At 31.9% G+C, this 22,407-nt stretch overlaps 1 protein-coding gene across 1 annotated transcript; it reads right to left on the minus strand.

The window, feature by feature from the left end:
• Positions 1 to 6,565: 6,565 nt before the first annotated feature.
• LOC125594558 lies at positions 6,566 to 7,250 on the minus strand. Its single transcript, XM_048770713.1, has 2 exons — positions 7,138 to 7,250; positions 6,566 to 6,879 (listed from the first exon to the last, which is right to left on the minus strand). The coding sequence occupies exons 1-2, from the start codon at positions 7,166 to 7,168 to the stop codon at positions 6,635 to 6,637; spliced, it is 276 nt and encodes a 91-aa protein (XP_048626670.1). The 5' UTR covers positions 7,169 to 7,250; the 3' UTR covers positions 6,566 to 6,634.
• Positions 7,251 to 22,407: the final 15,157 nt, after the last annotated feature.

Genomic DNA, 22,407 nt, shown 5'->3' on the forward strand with positions numbered 1-22,407 from the left:
CTAAAAACGCCAGCACACCACTAGAGCATCCGGCTCTCTTACCAAGGACGTCTGCTTCATACTCCTTTGATCACGCTCATATAAGATCAACGCCACAGGTTGTAATCCGACATCAAATGAAAAAGGGCACAAGATCCCATTGGGGCTCCACGTGCCCGCTCACGCATCCCCTCGTTCCTCTATATTTTCTCTCTCTACCAGTTGTACCCAGTTTTCTTCCTACAATTTTGAAGAAAGTAGTGAATTTCTTTCTTCTTCTTATCGCCATCAACTCCAATTCCCTGTTTCCAATTCATACGAAAAAATTTCACATTTAATGAAAACTAACTGTCACAATTACAAATCTATTAAACCCCCAAAACTACTTCCGAAATAATGCTCGAACAGAGCATAGCTTACCGGCTGCAACTTTATCGCCCCGACGGCAACAGACGGCAGCGTTCGAGAAGCTGAGAGAGAGAGGAGTGAGGAGGAGTGGAGGAGGAGTGGAGGAGGGGGAGAGTGAGGAGGAGCTGCAGGAGGAGCTGTAGGTTTGGTCTGGGGGGGAGGGGAGCTCGGGGGGAATCGGGATTCACTTTTTTCTTTTTTTTAGACCAAACCAACAAACATAAGAACCACTTTTAATTTTTTTTTACAGACCACCATCCAATTCAGATCCGACCAAACCCGAGTTATGTTGGATGCCGATTTTGGTTTGGGACATTCTTGGTTCCAATTAAATATGTCCTTTTGGTCTTTTCACATATTCATTAATGCTTGATGGTATAGTATATTTTATGGTGCATAGGAGATTGATTGAGGAGGAGATTGGGCATTGGAGGTGATGTCCCCAAGCAGAGGGAGCTGGTGAAATGGGTTTTGACTAGGAGGATTACGAATAGTGATCTTGAGCCTGCTGATCTTGATGAAGATGGAGTTGTTGGGTGAGAGAGATCATGACGTTTTCATTCTCTGTCTTATTTGTTTCCTTTTCCTTCTTATGCTTATGGTTGTTGTTTTTTGTGTGTGTGTGTGTTTGCAGAGCTGCGGAGTTTATATTGTATAACTGAAAGAGATGGGGAGATTGATGAGAAAGATATCTCTGGGATCGTGGAAGAGTTTGAGCAGCTAGATTACGATGAGTCTGGAACTCTGACGACTTATGCATCGTTCTAGGTCAGATGAATCGGGATCTTTGTTATGTTATATATGCACAGCACCCCACAACAACAAAAAGCAAAGAAGTGTACAGTTTTTTTGGAACTTTTGTATGTTTATGTTTGTGTTTTTAATGGCACATTCTCGCTCTTTGACTGTTTTTTTTATGCTTGAGTGTATGATCTACAAACGTATAGATATTTCAATTGATACACACTTTGTGTCATAAAACTGAATTTCTTCCTATTAACCTGTAATGGAGCTCTGTTTTTTTCATTTAATCTGCTCAAAGAACATGTGATGATGATGATTGTTTTTTTTTCTTTGAAAACTCTGTTAGACTGAACAAAACATTTACAAAGAAGAGACAAAAAGAAAGGAAGAGTATTAGAGATGTTGTCGTTTGTCAAGCTGAGATTCATGGCAATGTGGGTCAAGCCAGTCTCTTGAAACACTTTTTGACATGCTAGGGAGGAGAGCAAAAGGTAAACACAAATTAGATGATGGGGTAGTGTTCGTCAACAATAAAGTTGAGGGAGAAAGACAAACAATAAAAAAAATAATGATTACATTTTTACGTTTTATGGAAGATATTTTTGTGAATTTTAACAAATGGGAAAATAGTAGAGTTGGTATAACTATATGTAAATTTATGATTTAATCTTCAACATCTATCTTTTGGCTTATTCCAACAATTAGTATATTCTGAGAGCTGTGGTACAACAACATGTTTATACGTGTCTATCTTCTGAGTCATGAAAGCTTTGTAAACTGTTACTACTGGCTCTATCTCCATAATTGCTGACTCTTTCGATAATTACAATCAAGAAAAAAAGAAAGATTACGGAACAATTGCTTTTATGGCTCTCCCCGAGATGTAACACCAGAGGACAATGTCAATGAGAAGAGAAATACAAAACAACATGGATGTAAAGTTGGTTCCATAAATTCTACAATTCTCTATATATATCTAAACTAATTGGTCATCCGAACTATTTAACTAAGTTTTAATAAGAAAAGTTTATATGCTTCATAAAGTTCTTTATGAACTTAACAAAAAAAATATATTAGATTAAATTCCATTAACATAAAGATACATTATCTTTTGTAGCATCAAATCGACATATTATGATTTTAAAGTAATATTGGTTTGAATATATTTTTATAACTTATGTTATAGTAATAGACTGTAAGGGATTATTAATTTCATAGTAGTTTTTTTTTAATCCTGCTTAAAAATGATGAGTTTTACTTAATCCGACATTTAGTATGACCTTCATTTCATATGGTTTATTTGATAAAGATTGGGATGATATGATTTATTTGATAAAATTTAATAAATGTGTGTATACTTAAATAAACATTTTAGATTGTTATGTTTTTAACTAACTTTATAAAACAAATTGTAAATTGATACATTTTTCACATTATCTAAATCAATAGGTTTAAAAATGTATGAAAAGTACCAACGCATCAAAGACAAATATATAAAGATGAAAAATAGTTCATAATTTTTGTATTGAATTTCAGTTGTAGTGTCAAGTATTTTTATTTTACTTGATAAAAATATAACAAACACCAAAAATGTAAAATAATCATTAATGAAAAAATAAAAGCTTTTTATTAATTTATCAAATCTTTGATTTCTAATAAGAACATCAGAAACAATAGTAAAATTAAAATTATTTTTAGTTTAGAGTAAACTACATATTTTTACATGTATATGAAAATTCAATATATCTTTTAATTGATATTCACTTGCTTAATAAAGATTAATATAGACAAAGATAAGTTAATAACAACATCAATTACAATAATTGATCTTTAAAAAAACATTGTATCATTTATTAATAAGTGTCTCAAATTAATATCATTTGCTTTTCTAATACTATTTATGTGATGTAACATAATCTTTTTTGTAGTGTATCATACATATCTCTTGCAAATTCAAACATAAGTGTTTGTATCAATCGAAATATCTATATATTTGCAAACAAAATAACTTAGATCACAAGTAATGTATATATCCCATCCCGCCCGTAGGGCGGGCCGATCCTAGTTTCTTATGTAATGTTGTACGCCAATTTTGTAATAGTTCGTCTAATATATATTGCCGGTTACCATATATGTTTAAAACAAAATATTTAATATGTGCATATTGATAAAACTGTGTATTTAAGGATATATATCATTATATCCGTAGCTACGACTATATACATAACATATTTATGCACATAACTATATATTATTTATTTGTATATTAGTTAATATTTAAATTTACGTTCGTATACATACATTGAAATAACTTATGCATATGTATACTTTTGTTATTATGTCACAACATCCCCTATTACACAACTATGTGCATATTCACAAAACTAACAAGCATGTGTTATGATATAAATTTTAATAATGTCTTTAAATAAACATATATTGAAAATTTAATATTCTAATTTTGGAAATCTTCATTGTTTTTTTTTAATGATTATAAATTATTGGAACTATTAAACATCCCACATTAAAAAAATTTCGTTGGTGTAAAACTTTTTTACACAAATATGCAAATAATCATAAAACCATAAGAGTAGAAACCTCATTTAATAAATATACATATTAAAAGTATACTATATATCTATGTTAACATCATTTAAATTTAATTATATATCATATTGATAGATAAGATTGATTGATTGTTTTGATTTATTTACCCTAAAATGATTGTGAATAAACAAAAGTGATAGTTTGACTTATATGTGCACACCAATTTTTTACATAATAGTAATTGATTTCTTAGTTATTCATATATATAATATTATTTTATTGTTTCATAATATGCATAAAAACATAAAATAAGCAATAAATATAAAATATTTATTTTGCACAAAACGCGGATCTTAACCTAAGTATGTAGCTCTTTAATAATTTTAAATCTTAATCATTTTTTAAATCTCAGGCCAAAACAAACAAACGAAATAAGAATAAAATCTAAAATCAATATTTATATTGAGCAATAACCAAAATGAAAAGGAGACACAAAAAATAGAAAAATATTGATGATAGATAAGATTGGCACGTTACTTTTCATATTCATAATTAAATATTAAATTGTTAAATCATGATATAAAACCGAGCTGGCATAGTTTTATTGTAACCAAATATTAGATTTGAGATTCTTCGGCCTAAACGTGAGGTTCTTATGTGATAAGTGATTTTTTGACCTAAAATATTTTTAAAAATGAGATCACCTCATCAATAAACAAAATTATGTAATTAACAAATTTTAAAAAATTGTTTAAAGGCCAAAATATTAATTCGATCAAAAATATACATTTATTTTTTTCATTCAATATTTTTTAAATAATTTTCATATAAATTTAACATGCGCAAGGCACAAGTCTTATCCTAGTTTTGTTTATGTCTATTCCTATTATTTGTAATTTGTCACTTTACATATTCGATTTGTCCATCTTATAGAATATGGATGGTTACATAAATCCCGTTTACTTATAAACCTTCTGTTTCAAACAGACTTTACCTTTTAAAGAAACAACTGTTGAACCAGGACTTAACCAAGTTCCATTGAGTCACATTTGCAAGAGAAATGACTAACGAACATAGGATATTCATCAATTGACAGACAATGTTGTTGCTGATATCCACTGCGAATCAACACAATTCTGATACGTGTGAAAAGACTTCATACTTAGAAACTATTAAACCCTCATAGGTCCAACACTCAGAGATATATATGATAATATGAAATTAATTTTGTTCTTACATACATACGAGCAAAATGTTGTACAAGTCATCACAGATAATGCTTCAAATTGTAAGGCGGCTGGAGACCTTATTGAGGGAGGTTTCCTCACATCTATTGGACACCATGTGTTGTTCATACTCTCAATCTCGCTCTGAAAAATATTTGTGCAGCAAGGTATGTGGAAGAAAATCAAGAAACATATGAGGAGTGTAATTGGATTACTGACATTCATGGAGATGCCATTGCAATAAAAAACTTCATCATGAACCACAACATGAGACTAGCCATTTTTGGTAAGTTCTGTCCGCTGAGATTACTTAAGGTTGCTGATACACGGTTTGCCTCAATCATTGTGATGCTTAAGAGATTGAAGCTGATAAGAAGGGGTCTTCAGCCATGGTTATAAGTTAAGAATGGTCTACTTACAGAGATGATGACAATTGGGAAGCAAGCTTTGTTAAAGAGAAGATTGTAGATGATGACTGGTGGGAAAAGGTATCTTATATTATAGATTTCACAAGATCTATATATGAGATGATTAGATTTTGTGACACCGACAAACCATGTCTTCACTTGGTATATGAGATGTGGGATTCTATGATCGAGAAGGTGAAAGCTGAGATTTACAAGAGAGAAAAGCGTTCAATGTCTGAATTCAGTCCCTTCTATGATGTTGTTTATGAAATTTTGGTGGCTCGCTGGACAAGGAATAACACTTCCCTACATTGTCTAGCTCATTCTTTAAATCTAAGGTATGATTTTAATATATGATTTATCATTTTATTTTTCATTTGTCACATATATATGTTTATATATTGTTCTGTATTTTGTAGATTCTATAGTGATTATTGGCTGAATGAAGATTTGGCAAGAAAAGGTCCACATAGGGATGCAGAAATTTCACATTAAAGGATAAAGTGCTTTTGAAGATTGTTTCCAAGCAATGAGGATCACGTGAAAGTTATGCAGGAGTATGCATTGTTCTCGATGAAGAGTGGTCATTTTGAAGATTTAACATCCATTTCAATGATGTCTACAATGGATCCCAAAAGTTGGTGGGCAAACTTTGGTGCTAAAACTCTTCTACTCCAAGCTTTGGCTTTTAGGTTACTTGAAAGCCTAGTTCATCTTCATGTGCTGAGCGTAATTGGAGTACTTACTCATTCATTCATTCACTAAGAAGGAACAGGTTAAATCCTAGTCATGTTCAAGACTTAGTTTTCATCCACAACAACCTAAGACTTCTATCAAGGAATTCTGATCAATATGAAGGTGAAAAGACCAAGATATGGGACGTTGGTGGAGATGGATTTGATTCTATGGAAGATGTAGGATTCTTGGAGTTTGCTGACCTTTCACTAGATGAACCGGAATTCGAAAATGGGCTACTAGATGATTAGTTTATTCTGTTGCTGTTTAGTATTTTGATCAAGTGTGTTTGCTGCTGTTTCTGTTGCTGTTTCTGTTGCTATCTAGTATTTTTATCAAGTATGTTTGCTATTGTTTCTGCTGATGTCTAGTATTTTGATCAAGTGTGTTTGCTTCTGTTAAAACTTATGTTTCAGATTTAACATTTTGACTTATGGATATTTTTATATTTTCTTATAATATGGTCGCCGTTTCTATGACGTACCCTTATCTACAATTTTAAGTTTGACTTTTCCCGTCTCCGCTCCTGTCCCAGTTTCCGGTTCCCGTCCCGGTCCCGGGGCTGCTTTGGAAGTAACTATGAAACGTTCACTTCTTTGGAGAATGTTTAGGAGTAACAACAGCATTAACGATGGCTTCTACCTCTTCTTTGACGCCTTCAAAGAAACCAGGTCCTTTCACATCATCAACTGGTGTATTCTGGTCAATGTCGTCACTTGTTCCATGAGTCTCTTTGTGATGGTGGCTCCTCGACTTTTCAGGATGATGACCTATTGCCTCTATCTCTTCTTTGACCCGTTCTAACACATTAGGCGCTCTTACAGTCTTCTCCTCTTAGAAAAACACCCAACAAAGAAAATAAGAATTGTGTAGTTTCTCTGAATCTACACAAATGACATTACAAACAGGATTAGTTTATTTCTATTTTATCGATAATTCTGATAAACATTCCAATAGACTCGTGATTTGATTGTGAATTTTTTAAAACAGGATTTGATCAAAGTCTTTGTTTTTTTTTTTTTTTTTCTTACAGAAACTCAAAGAAACCTATACATATAACCCATGAGATCTGATGTGTTCATTATGTGTACCTGATAAAGAGTTTAGGTTTTGTTTCGCCATGGATGGGTGTCTGAATCCCCCCTCCCCATAGATAATGATATGATCTTTACTGCTGCCTACTTTTGGTGCTTGATTCGGTGGCGTTTGCTCTGTTTTGGTATTTTTCTCGAAACGAGATGCGTTAAAAACCGTCAGACGTAAACGAAAAGTAGTGGGTCCCTCCTACAAACAGCTAGAAGACAAGAACCTGATCTGTACTCGAACCGGTGGAATGAAATTTCTGGATCAACGAGTCCCAAATGTAGGAATTAAATTGATAACACTAGGCTTAAAACTAAGAAACATGAAGTAAGGTGTTCCTTTCATAATAACTCTTATATATTGTACCTAAAGCCAATTTAGAAATACTATTGTCCCGCGAAATATCCCAACGTGTAATTGAGTATATTCAATTTTTTTTCGTCGATTGTATTATTAAGCTTTTTAGGCAAAAAAATTTAAACAATGATAACTATCAAAACAAATATAGAAAATAGATACACCAATAGAGATCCAATGTAAACTAACACACATCTATCTTGCGTGTGTACGATGATATGTCATGGATTTTAACCATTTTAAACCATAATTTTAGGCCTGTCCAATATGGTAAAACCGAACCGTACCGAACCGAACCGAACCGAAATAGATAATATGGTGTGGTTTTGGTATATACCATATAAACCGAATGGATATGATTTTATAAAAACCATAGGATTTGGATATGGTTTGGTTTATAACCGATTTAACCGAATAAACCGAACAAACCGATCAAAAGTAAAAACATGTAAATATGTACATATTTTATAACATCACATGAAAATCTATTTGTTATATAAGTTTTTTTTTGTCATCAACAAACAGACTCATATAGACTCTGCAAACCAATCCGGTAACTCCGCATCCATGTGAACGACGAAAGACAATTGTTTTCTGGCACATCGTGCTAGACTATCCGCCTTTTGATTTTCCGTCCGGGGTACATGAATGATCTCTGAGCGAGTAAAACGTGTCTTCAGTAGCTTTATGTCATGCAGATAACTCTCAAACGCCGGCCATTCCTCTGGTTCCGAAACCATATTCACCAATTGAGAACAATCCGTAGCAAAAGTAACCTGAAACTGATGTAAATTCGTCATACATTCCATTGCCCATATCAATGCTTCCATCTCTGCATGAAGAGGTGAAATACATGCCCTAGAATTCCTTGCACCCATCAATCCCTGAAAGCCCTCGAGTATGCTTCCAGGAACCATCTATAAAGCACCAACGACCGACCCGCGGCTGACGATTTAAAACCTCAGTCTGTTGTGGTACCTGCTTAGTCTTCATCACATGAGCTTCAGTCCAAAGTGTTGATTCAGTTTCTGCAAGCGTAAGTATATCTCTTGGGTCAATATCCAAATTACTAAATACCTTATTATTCCTTCCTTTTCAAGTATACCATAATATCCATGCAAACTGATGATCTTCCATCTTCGGGAGTACCCTCTAGAAAAGATGATCCATATTCTTAAATAGAGAACTAGTGGGGAAGTAGGTTGGGTTAGACGGTATCTTTGACAAAACCCAAACTTATATATTTGTTATATAAGTTATTCTTTTGTTAATAATTATTACCATATTTTTTATATTAATAAAGAATCATAATTTGAAAAACACTTAAAATATAATTAAATGACAATTCATCGCAACTGAGGCTTTTTATTTTTTTAGTCTTCTTCTTTCAATCATTTTGCTTTTTTTTTAGCATTGATTAAATTGAAGTGAAAGTAATAAATTTGATAGATAATAACTAAAAAAAATCTTCACAACTTTTTTCTTATTTATAAACGAACAAAGTTTCACTCGAAGAAGCATGGCTTTGATGAACACTAAATATGAAAGAGTGGAAAAACTTTTCTTTCATACTTCTCTTTTGTTTTTTATTTTTATTTTCAAAATTTCAAGTTTTGATTTTAATTCTAGATTTGATTATTTCATCTGAAGGTATAAGCGTTTTTATTTTTTTTTCTTTTATTTGAAAATATAATATCTTTTTAATAAATGAATGCGATGACAATATGACTCTAAATTTTATATAATATGATCCCAAACTAAATAATTATGTTTTGGTATAAAACCGCATAAACCAAAAACCGACGGTATATAAACCGAACCGAACCGAAGTAAATATGGATTTAGAATGGTAGTTATATTTTACTAACCGAAATAACGAAAAACCGAAAAAACAGAATCTAAACCGAACCGATATTCGGATTGAACACTCCTACATAATTTATATATATTTGTAGAGTCTTTTATATATGAAGTCTTTTCAGAGCTTTTACAACTTTTGGTACTCATTTGAGGAAAATAGTGACTTTGGAGCATTTTGGAACCTTTTTAAGAGTTATGCTGAAATCACTAAGGTGGATCAATTATTGAAAATAAACATCGATCGACAGATCACTTCCACTATCGATCGACATAGAGCTATTGATGTCGAACGAGCGAGAATCAGCATTTAAGAAAATTACAAGTTTTATCCAAAACTCCAAGTTATTGCACCATAAGTTTTTGGCAGCATATTAGGCTATTTATTAGGGTTTTGTATCATTTTAGAGGCAGACCTTATTGAGACTTCTTGCACCATTATCACACACTTGAAGAGGAGGCAAACTTGATAGGTTGGAAAGTTTAGGAGAGGAGAGAGAGATCTGAACTTCATAACATAAAAGATTTTAAACTCCCTTGTTTCTTTACTTTGTCTTGTTATTTTTCATACTCTTTTCATTTTAAGTATTATTCATACTATCATGACCATGTTTCTTATGAATATGTTTGAGTATTCTTATTGTTAGATTAGGGTTCTTCAAATGGTGATCTATGTATTGATAATATGAATTGTTGTTAGGATATTTTAATAGTTCTTCATCTAATTGTTCTTACTGCTGGGTCTAGGATTGATCACCCAGACTATGAACCATGATTGTTAATAGTATTGATTGAATATATATTAATAGAATAGATATATGGTGATACGTAAACTGATTATGTTGATTGGGATCAAAGATGAAGATTATAAACTCATTAATTTTTAGTTTGATCGGTTTCTGAAAAACACATGTTGATTTTGTATGTAACTTTTAATGAGTTTGTGTACAATCAAGGCAGTATCAGCAACTTACTTTTGCAACTTCCACGTTCAGTCACTTGAGATACCAAAATCTTCATCCTAAACTTGGTAAATTGTCACCGCATATGACTATTATAGGTGATGGTCTGTCGGACGATACTGACCTCTTGCGTGAGACACTATAAACGTGTCTATGAGTCGCCAATCACCAAGGCGTAATTTACTATGGGTACGTTGTATGATAGTTTTTCTGGTCAAGCAGTGTATTTTTATTACCCTGAAACAAAAACAGATTTCAAAACTTAGTACACATTATTGATTTTGAGAAAAAAAATAAAAATACAAATACTCTTTACAGTTTCATCTGTGAAAATCATCTCAAAAGTATCACCTCCATAATTGGTTTTCTGCCTCACCAATGAATCAACTTCACTTGGATGCGCCATCCCTCTTTGTAGGGCTTAATGTCTTTTAGTAACGAAAAAGCCTTAATCATAGACATAGCTGTTGTTTAAAAAAAAACATAGACATGGCTGAAAGTGTTTTAGTTAAGGTGATGGTTGATTCTAAGAGCACTGAAATTGATATATATGAGTAGAACTGTTAGGGTATTTAGACAGAATATACTGTTAGTAAAATTTTATTAATATATATTAGATGTAGATATTACGCATGTGTTTTTATGGTTAGCTATAATGTAGATATTGCTATCTTATAGTAGCGCCGGGTTTGTATGTTTTATGTTCTAATGAGTTCAATATTGTTTTTGTATCTATTTGTTAGTGGTTAATGATAGTAATATATTACTTTGTTTTGAAGTTAAAGTTTAAGAGAAATATTGTAAGTGGTTTTCTGATCGATTCAATAAAAATAGAATAAATGTGTTTGTTTTGTGATTATCTTGTTTGAATGAAAATAATAATTATTTTATCTTCTTAATAACAATCGTCACATGTTTTGTCAATGTCATGGATGTGGCAATCTATTAAGGGTTTCACTGTAGATGTATTGATTAATAATTATTTTGTCTTTATTTTGAATCCAATAACTGATTTTTTTAATCATGGTCCAATATTGATCGGACCTGAATTAACTATTTTATGAGAATAGCTAAATCGTCTAAGGTGTGCGTTTTTGGTATTTTGCAAATTGTAGTTGGTAAGTCGGATATAGTAGCGCTGAGGAGGGGTTCATTAAGTATTTTGTTTAACATTTGTTTTTATTTTGCATCATTTCATAATATATTAGGTGTGAATCATTATTTCCGTTATTACTATTTTTATATGATTGTTAAGGTTGTTTTACTGGAGTATGATATGTTTTTCCTTTGGCGGTGTAGATTTTTACATCTACTGATTTTATTTTAAGTCATATATTGTTATTATTGTTCTTATGCATTTTTCATATTATTTTGTATTGTGTCTTCCGTTTGGACAATGCCATTAAACAATTTTTATTTTAATATCAATATTAGATTTATGTTCAAGGCCTTTTGGAATTAATGAGATAACCTTTTTAAGAATCAGTTTTATTTTTATATTTTATTCTCATCCTATTGTTTTTTTCTATTTTTGGGTTATGGTTTTTCATCAATATCTTGTTAATTTTAGTTAACATGAGTTTAGCAATTAAAAGAGAAAAAATGTTAAATTCACTCTTTTGTTTTTTAGTTGATCTTGGTTTGATGAAACTTGAAAAATAAATATTATGAATGGATTTGTAATGAAATTTAAATGGTTTAAGGGGTGGCCTCTTATTTGTTGACTTGGTGCAACAATGGATGTTGCAGGTTGAACAGGAACAAATCAGTTTATTTTGTTTTGTGCGTAAACATTTTAGTTACAATGAAAGTAGACTGGGTAGTAATGTGGCTGCTAACCTCCTATGTTTGTTTCCCGCTTCAAAGAACCTGTTGAAAGAGTAAGACGCAGTGATTAGTTCTTGTTTTCTTTGTCAACTGCAGTTAGAAAAAAACTGAAAATTCATATTAACTGGCTACGACGCTACGTTAGTGTGATAAGCCCAGTAAAAAAGTACAGAAAATAAACATGTTACGACGGCCTAAATCATTATATTGTGACATAAAGAAACTCGTTTATTGAGCTAATGGGTCAAATAAAATCAGAAAGCCTAGATAAATAAAACAGATTTGTTAGTCCACAAAATAAATAGATGACGTTAAGTTCTTAATCAGGAAGTGACAAGTGTCACAAAATGCCCTATGCAATGTGATGAGGTGGAATGCTAAGGTGAGAGAAAACTTCCCTTTATATATATAGATTTGCTGATTTTAAACCAACAATTTAGGAAAACGGATGAGTAGATCACGGCAACTCACGATATCATATCCTACTATATAAAAGGGACTAAATTGGAGCTTCCTAAACACTGCCACATAGGCAAAAATATTCAGAACCAACCAATCTGCCATGTCATTTCGGATTGAGTTTGAAATTAAAAAAATTTAGTCACTTTCACAGCCCATTTGACCCATCTCGCAGCCCATTTAAACCATTCTCACCAGCCCACTAAAACATCTGGAGTTCTCTGATTCCTATCAGTTTTTATCTATTTGAAGCATGGATTTAATAACGTTATCGATCGTCTCTGATCAAAGGCCCTAAAGCCCCATTCTCAGCCCAAAATACTAAAAATCAATTTTTGGTATTTTATATAAACGTGTATTCCGTGTAGTTGAATAAGAAAGCCTAACCAATAGTAGTTGATACATGGTATAGTTTTCCATCAGTACCCACAGTTAAAATAACAAAATATTTTTCTTTCCAATATCAGAGTCATCAAATGCGAACAAGGTGACACGAAAACGTGGATGGGCCGCTAGAGATACGGAATAAAGTGAAAGGTATACACAAAATTTAATAGAGACATGTCTCGCACTAATTGATCAAACAATTACAATTATTCATTTATTTAATCAACTTTTTTTGCGGACAGCTCCATCTGCGGGAATTGTGCAACAACATTTCGCCCCTCAATTTTTTTGACTGTGAGTTATCCATCTATTATTCACAAGAAACTAATACTATATAAATATATTTATATATATATATATATAATTAATTGATAATTTTGTACATATATTTTACTAATAATGCTTTTATGGGAAAAAAATGTTCCCTCCTAGGTGGCTGTGAAGTATGTGCGTGTATTTATTGACTATATGAATATTAACACACATTTAAAATTTAAATCCATGCAGTGTCAAGAAAAAATGCACGTGGCATGCGAAGGGCAATATTGCTATCTAAAAGTACATCACGAAGGATGGAAGGCAAGCACCAAATAGTACAACTACAGCTTCACATTAAAACAAATTAATTATGTAGACTAACCAACAACGAGTTTGATTACAGGACCTAACACATCTACGTCCGCAAGAAATAGACAAATCGATAGAGCTCAAGGAAAAGGTACATACTTTCTTACTTTATATGCATTATATATATATATATATATATATATATATATATATATATATATATTCACATTAAACCATTAATACAACTTGCATCATCATAAGTTCTTAGTGTTCAATATATTTAAATTAAAATTAGAGGAACTTAAAATCGTTAATATAATCAGTCTATTAACATATTTCTTAAATTCAATTAATTATCTATTTATAGAAAACTGTTGTACACGAAAAAAATTAGTTTTTAGATCGGGTCAACTAACCATTTACCTGATAGTGGAGTTACCATTGGTTCCAAATACCTATTAAATCATCATCTAATAGTCGTCTCTCGACTATTTAATGTTTTCAGCCCCTTCAAATGTATCATCCTCCTCTGAAGCGAGAACAAACCCAATTTTAGAATGTCCATCATGTGGTGCTTTGGTTTGGGAATCTGAGAGCACCGGAAGAGACCCTAAAACAAAAGAATTACATTTCAGCATTTGTTGCAACCAAGGACTGATAAAACTTCGGCCTCTGAGACAACCTCCCCCATTGTTAGAAAAGCTACTGCAATATATACAATTTTGCGAGACAATCCGAGTCTACAATGCCCTCCTAGCTTTTACATCTATTGGAGCAAAATTAGATTACAGTGTTGTTTTCGGCAGAGGGTCATTTACATTCCGTATTCAAGGGCAGACTTACCACCGTATCGGATCCCTCATTCCTAAGGCAGGTTTACCACCCAAGTACCTACAAATCTATATTTTTGATACGGAAAACGAAGTTAAGAATCGGCTAGAAGCTTTAGGTCAAACAACCTCTGAAGGAAAAGCAGACGAAGCCACATTAAAAGTCCTTATAGAAATGATGGATGCCAACAATTGCCTTGCAAAGGTTTTTAGGCGGGTTCGAGAACGCTCAATCAAATATCAAACAATATGACTTACCTCAATCAAATGAGGTAGCTGGACTTATTGTTGGCGACATGTCAGACACTATCTGTGAGAGAGATATAGTCGTCCAGTTTCAGTCAACTAATTTGAAGGAGATACGAGATAATCATCCGCTATACATGAACCTCCAGTACCCACTTTTGTTCTCTTATGGTGATTATGGTTTCAATACCGAAATCTTTTTGCATTTAGAAGAAGGAAGCTCGAGGACAAGAAAATTTCTCAGTATCCGACAATTTTATGCCTCCCAAATACAAACGCGGTTAAAAAAAAAGAATAACACTCATTAAATCTGGACAATTTGGTACTGAATTAAACATGTTATACGCGCGAAGCGCGGACACCGACTCTAGTATACATAAAGAATATCCTTCTTTTAAACCCTCAAGTAATACCAAATTGTGTGGATTAATTGAAACCGACCATCAATTTATAGAAATTATTTTTAAATTATGTGAATATTATGGAATATTGTTATTATTGTTGCAACCGAATGATAAGTTTGAAATTTTTTGTTAAATTAAATTTGAAGATATGTGTTTGAATTCTCGAGGTAGATACGTCATACGTGATCATTAGTTTTGAAGATATGTGTTTATGTGTTACATAATTATATGTGATCATATATATACGTGATCATGAACTAAAACCGACCGGTTTGATGCTTCTTTTCAGGTGAAATGCTTCTAATAATAGAGGTGGATCATCACTTGATCATAATGTGTAAGTGACTAAAACATAATGAAACTCTGGTTTTATGATATAAATTTTGATCCTATAATGTGTTAGTATAAGGACCGGTTGGTTAATGGTTTCTATTGCATGTTAAGAATTAGAACAATAGGATAATGTATTGGTCTACGGACTGGTTTGATAATGATAAGTGACTAAATTTATTTTACATTTAATAAGGAATCAAATATCGGTCTGTTAACCAATCTGGTTTTGTAGGAGTCGATGTTATTATGAGTGATATATTATTAAGCCATATCCCCATATATATTAAATGAGAAGTCACTTTAGAGATTTCTGGCGACGTGTCGCTCATAGGTGAAGTTTCAAAAAATTGTTATAATTTGATTGGTGGATTGTTTTTAATTTTTATTTATTTAAATTAGATATAAAAATTTTAAGGTAAGTCTAAAAACATTTAACATCACTTGCCATATAATCTAAAGAATATTAAAAATAATAATTTATGGCAGCTAATTCTCAAAATTATATAAAGATTAATAATGTTTTATTTATTACTTTTAATATTTATAAACTATAAAATATAATGAACGAACTTTTATATAAAATAATTATAATAATTTTATACTCTACTTGATGAATTGTATTCGAATATAATTATATAATAACTATTTTAAATATTACAAAATCCAAACATGTCAATTAATATGATTTTTAAATTATTTATCTTTGTTTACAGAATATATTTATCAGAATTTTAAAATTATTTGTATAATGTTATAAATTATTTATAAAATATAAATCCTACTATATATTGATTGAGAACTCACATAAGTGATTTTTTATTACATGTTGATCATAAATGAACTCTTCAAATTGTTATAATTTGATTGGCCGATGATTTTTAATTTTATTTATTATAATTATATCTGAAAGGAAAGGATAATTCAATTACCACTTTCCAAATAATCTACATAATATTAGAAATAATTATTTATGGTAACTAATTGTTGAAACTATGAAAGAGTAATAATGCGATCAATTTTTATATATTTATAAATTACATAAAATAATAAACAAAAATGTTTATTTGAATTGATATAATGATTTTATATTCGTATAGAAATAATTATATTCGTATATAAAGTATCATAATAACTATTAATGTCTAATAATTCAATGCATACTTTATAAATCATTTATAAAATTATAAATACATTTATAAAATTATTTATATTAGCTTATCAAATGTTTTAAATTATTATAAGAGGTTTTAAGTCATTTATAAAAGCTTATACATTAATTTATAAAATTTATTTTGAAAATTTATCCTCCTATTACAATATTTTGAATTTTTTCATTTTAATGACAAAATTCCTCAACTATGTTTACTTAGTGTAGAAACCCCTAAACTAAAGATTTACTGGTAGTAATGGTAATTATGACCTGTTAGAGTTTAATTCATTAAATAAAGTTAGTTTAGGAGGTTTTTCCGTTAAATACTTAGTTTGAGGGTTTTTACCCAAAACAAACTTAGTTGAGGGGTTTTAACGTTAAAATTCCTTATTCTTTCCTTATTATCTATTATTGAAATCCTTATAGTGAGATTTGTTTTATAAAAAACCAGTTGCAATCAACTGACGGGATATATTCTTTCCTAATATCATGCATTTAATATTTAAATATATATATAGCAAGATTTGAGTTACCAAAATTATGTATATATTATAACCAGAATATATTTAAAAATTTATTAGAAGATATTCTATCTCATAGCTGAATTAAAATTTATTAGAGGATATTATATCTCATACCTTTTCTTGAAAGCTAGGTCATTTAGAAACTTAAACTAATTTGCTATATAAATATCACGCCACCCTCATTAGTTTCACGTATCTATCTTTTAAGTTTTCATATGTTTTTGATCGTTCTAATTTAAATTCTACTTTTGTGATCTTGCGCAGGTGTATGATAATCAATAAGTAACTCATAGACGGGAACACCATTACTGGTAATTTTATGAGGGATTCTTTTTCTCCGTTTATTTTTGTTCTCTTCCTCTCCATGCTGTATCTCTATCTACATTTTTGCATCAGTAGTGATTCAACTAACAAAAAGAAACGACTCTGTTTATCCAATAACTGATCATCCCTTTCGAAAAAGTAATTCTTTTTTTTTTATAAAGTTAAATCACTTAGCAAAAATATAATATAAGATGTGTATGCTAATCAAGTGCAATTTATTTATTGTGCATGATCCTCTTCAGCTACGTCTGAAAGCCAAAGGTAATCTCAAAGCTTTTTAAAAACTTTGAAACTTATTGACGTTGTCCTATCAATTAAATAATTTGTTATCTTTTGGCGATTGTTTATATCTTTAAATATTTTTGTTAGAATTACCTCTTTTCTGACTCAAGGCTTAGAGAAGGAAACCGTAAATCATCTCTGTTGTTACAATGAAACCAATGATAATAAATCTCAGGTAATTCAAATCTCTCTTTTATATTTCATGGCTGATTTTTTATTGGGGTTATGCGTGAAATAGTTGTTTTTTCTCAATTATATTTTTCTGATGTTTTAAGATTAGTGTTAAATGTGATCGTTTGAAGCATAATGCATTCTCAGAACACACCTCCATGATAAACACTTCTATGTAAATTGTGTCAATTATGTAAGTGATTTTGCATCTGAGTATTGTGACTGATGTTCCAAGAGAGAAAGCGTATCATCTCAAACCGAGATTGTTGGAAAAGGTAATTGGTTTATAGATGTAATTGGATAATTGACATCTAAAGGATACATTTTATTAGATAGTACCAAGCAGTCCTTTTAAACCTTTTGAACTCTAACTTTTTGAACTAACAGAATAATCATGCTTAACCTATAAGCAGTTCAAAGAGTTATGTATCTAAAGGATACGCTTTATCAGATATAAATGATATGTTTTATTAGATTGGTAAACAATGCCATGTTCTGAGTTATACACATTGTATTGACTTTTTTTTCCTTGCGGTGTGTATTCAGATAGCAGTAGTGAAGTGCAGTTATGAAGTAATATCAACCAAAATTAAGAAAAGTCTTTTAAAAGCAGAGATAATCACATGGACCTCTCTTGAACATGGCAAACAACCAGCCGTTTTGCCAGACCCAAATTTCTAAAACATGTTTTCTACTTTCTATTTTCTTATTATTTAGTTTCACCTAATGAGAAGTTTGAATCACAGACTCTAGACATTTTTAAATTTATATTATTTGTTTGTGTAATGGTGCAGAGGTTTCGATGAGACCGGCTTATCATTCTTCCAAGAAAGTAAAAGACTATGACAAGCTTGAAGCTGCAATGAAAAAGAATAGAAGGATGATAAGCTTGAAGGAGACGCTGCTTTGAACAAGTTCTTCCGTGAGATATATTTGAATTCTGATGAGGATATGAGGAGTGCTAGAGCAAATCATTTGTGAGTATCTATCTATCTATATTTCTATTTAGTCTTTCTTCTCTCATGGAGATTACAATGTTTTTGGCATTTTGATTGACTCTTTTGCAGTTTTGCACAATCAGTAGGTGGAATCTATTGGGACAATGCTTTCAATAGACTGGAAAGATGTTGGTGCTAAGAAAATCGAGAGCACTCTTCATGATGATCTGGCTCTCAAGACATGGGAAATATGATCTTATATGATGTGTGGGTTTTACTTTAATTTAGACAGAACTCGAAGCATTGGTCTTAAGGTCTGGTTTCTCTACTTTATGGACTTAAGGTACTTTGTATTTTCTATAACTCATATTGTTTATACAAAACACTGAAATTTTTAATCTAAACGTTCTAATGTATTCTTTGTTCATATGAACATATTATAAATATCAATATGTAACATCGAATCTTTCATATTAACCACATACATGTAACATAAGTATTATATAGTTGTAAATACGTAATTATCAATTTAATATTAATGTTAATGCCCGCACATGCGTGCGGGCGGTCTACCTAGTTATTAGTAAAAGATGAATGATAACTGATTTCTAGTAAGGGTCCATTTAAAAAAAAAAATCACACATGAATCAAGGTTGTGACTTCTGTTATTAATATATAAGATTTCCCACTTCTTTTCACAATTTTTGTTATTTTCTCTAATTTTTCCTTATCACGTAGTTCATTTCTCATTCTTCATCTATGCCTTTACTCTTTTTTGATTTTGATTCGATGGTCTGATCTTTTATTTGCTTCATTCCTTTGTTTTTATTTTGATGGCATCTTTGACTGAAGAGATTTTAGAAAATATTTTTACCCCTAAGCCATTCGTCTGTAATGACCCCCAATGGTTCGTTAAATGACGACAATTTTTCTCTTGTGCTCCTTCCTTGCGCTGGTGACCAAATCCCTAGGAGTGCTAGAGTTTCATCTCCTAGATCGAAGCCCGTTCCTGGATCCAGTGGTAAAGATGTTGTCGCAACTTCGGCTGAAAGTTTTGGTGAACTACGAAGGGCTGCAGATTCTCATCCTGTGTTCCCTGCATTGACGACATCCATCCGAGGATTATGTTCATTTGCTGAGGAATTGCTTGTAATCGCTTGGAATCGGGCGCACTATGAGCACACAGCTGTTTGAAGCCATCGCGTTTTTGAATTATGAATGTTTAAAATTGGTGTTTGTGACATATACAGTATAACCTCTTTAAATTAATACTCTATAAATTAATATACACTAAAAATTTCTATAAAATAATATAATTTTATAGTCCCAAATTGATTTTTTGGTTCAACTAGTATATCGATAAATTAATAAAAAAATTATAGTTTTGGTGTAGTTCCAACATTACTAATTTATAGAGGTTTCACTGTATATCTAAGTGAGACATAAACAACACTCACAATTTTGATGATTTAAGGGAAAACAGTTTATGGTAACCATAAAAATAGCTTAAGGAGTACAAAAATCAAATAAAAAATGGAGGAAGATAATATATTTTTTTAATAATTTTTAAAAAAAGACAAAACAAGTTTTTCCGAGTCGAATTCGAAATCTTAATTTTAAAATAAGCATTTCTTACTACCATACATTGAAATTTACTAGGCCTATACCAACTGTCCAACTCACATCTACCATAATTCTGAACACACGATGCAGATACTCTAGTTTCTTGGACTCGATAACTATTGAGATCAGTTATTAATATTTATTGTATTCTTAATTCTTCAAGAACTATACTGAAATTTTATTTCCAAAATAACCTTTCAAAATAGAGTACAAATTAATAACTATACCATTATTCATTTTTATTATTTACTCTTATTCATTTTTATTATTTAAATATAAATAATGGAAATCAATAATTTAGAGCAAGGACGAAAAAGGGAGACATGAGAATCTCAAACCGAAAACATATCATTGAAAACTATATTAATAAATATATATACTATAAAACCCAAACTCTGATAACCTAAGGTAATTACAAAATTAAATGTGGAAAACCTCCAACCGCTGTTTTCAAGACTCCACTTTAATCTTTGCTACGTTTTTTTCCGGCGACCAGTGGTTGCGCCCATGGTCGCTAGAGGTACTCTCCTTTCCCCACCCTCTTTCATTTAGCTTCGTTTTGCCTTTTTTCCCTTTGTCTTTGAGATGTGTGGTTCTGTGAAAGTGTCTCTGCTGTAGGGTATTCTGGTTTTTCTCCGGGGAGGACTAGCTTTGTGGTGGATGGCTGTCTTTCTCAGATTCAGCGAGGCGGTGAGCATCTGAGGCAAGCAAAGTTAATTATTGGGTGAGGGCTCCAATGGGTTTGCGTTTCATTTTGTAGATATTTTTGGATCCTTTCATCAATGGAGGTGCATGTTGTTCTTGTACGTCTCTCTCCTTGGTGTTCGATGTGTTGATGTATTCCATGGATCTTCTGCCTCTGTGTGGAGTGGTGCGTAAAGCTTGCATTCTCAGCGACGCTTTGTATCTTGCGATGGTGGTAGGTCTGCTTTTGCTCAGGAGAGGTGGCGGTGGATACTGTCGGTCCGTGCACAGGTTCAAGATACCATGTAGTGGTTTTCTTTCTTTGGCGTGCGTCTGCAATTTAGGTGACGCGTTGAGGATCTGTCGCCTATGGCGGGGGTCTCAACATCGCTTGAAGTTGCTATCTCCTTGTTAATTATGTCTCTCGTACTGGTGCAATGTGTTCGGGCCATTTCACGAATGGTTATGACTTCTTCAGTTCCTATATCTCGGCTCCTCTCCGTGTCTCCAGCATGGAGTGTCTGTGAATTAAGTGCAAGAAATATAGAATTAGGTCATTAATTTGGACCAAGACATCGTTGTGCATGGAATAAAGTTTTTGTGGGTGGTTCAGTTGGTTTGCGGATGGCGAGGAGGTTTGGATGGAGATGGGTTATCCCAATGCTAAGTCGGCTAATTTGTCACCTTGGCAAACTGATCTCTTTCTTTATTTTTTGCAGGGAATGAAGTTTTTGTGGCTGGTTCTGTCTTCCATTGAAGCATGACGTGTCTGATGAATGTGTGTTGTCTATGTTGATCTGTGTAGTCTCTTGGGCTCTTGGCGGTCCATTTTCCCGATTGTTCTGCGGTTTGTGAGGTCCCGGTGGTCCCCCTAAGGTTTGCTATCTCTTTTTTACTGTTTGTGTCGAGAGCTTCATCGATAGTTTAAGTTACGGGTTTGAAGATATTATCATTCACAAGCTACTCCAGTGATGTTATGAGAAGATCGGAAGGAAATGAAGTAAAACCCCATCTTCTAGTGGTGGTGATCATCAACGATTGAAAACGGTTGTTGCTATTCAGATAGTGGAACGTGTTGGTATTGTGGGCATGCAAAGCTAGTCTAGCCCTATTGGAATTAAAAAAAATGATTGAATCAAACTTGTAACTGAAGCTGTAATTATGGATTTCAGGTTGGCAATAAAAAGTTAAAATTAAAGAAAAAAAAACGTTGATAACTTTTTATTCTACGTACGCATATTAGGTGAATTAGTAAAAGAATAAAACGTAAATATAATAGATGTAGCCCATAAGCCCAAAGAGGCCCATTGGTTTGGTGTTTGGATGGTATGACCGTCTCGTCGATTTGATCGG

The sequence above is a fragment of the Brassica napus genome (assembly GCF_020379485.1).
Source record: "Brassica napus cultivar Da-Ae chromosome A9 unlocalized genomic scaffold, Da-Ae chrA09_Random_2, whole genome shotgun sequence".
In the NCBI taxonomy this organism is placed as follows: domain Eukaryota; kingdom Viridiplantae; phylum Streptophyta; class Magnoliopsida; order Brassicales; family Brassicaceae; genus Brassica; species Brassica napus.

Coding starts and splice junctions, on each gene's coding strand:
- LOC125594558 (XM_048770713.1), bottom strand. CDS start 7,168: ATGGCGAAACAAAACCTAAACTCTTTATCAG. Junction 6,880..7,137: donor AAACCTAAACTCTTTATCAG/GTACACATAATG, acceptor TGTTTTTCTAAG/AGGAGAAGACTGTAAGAGCG.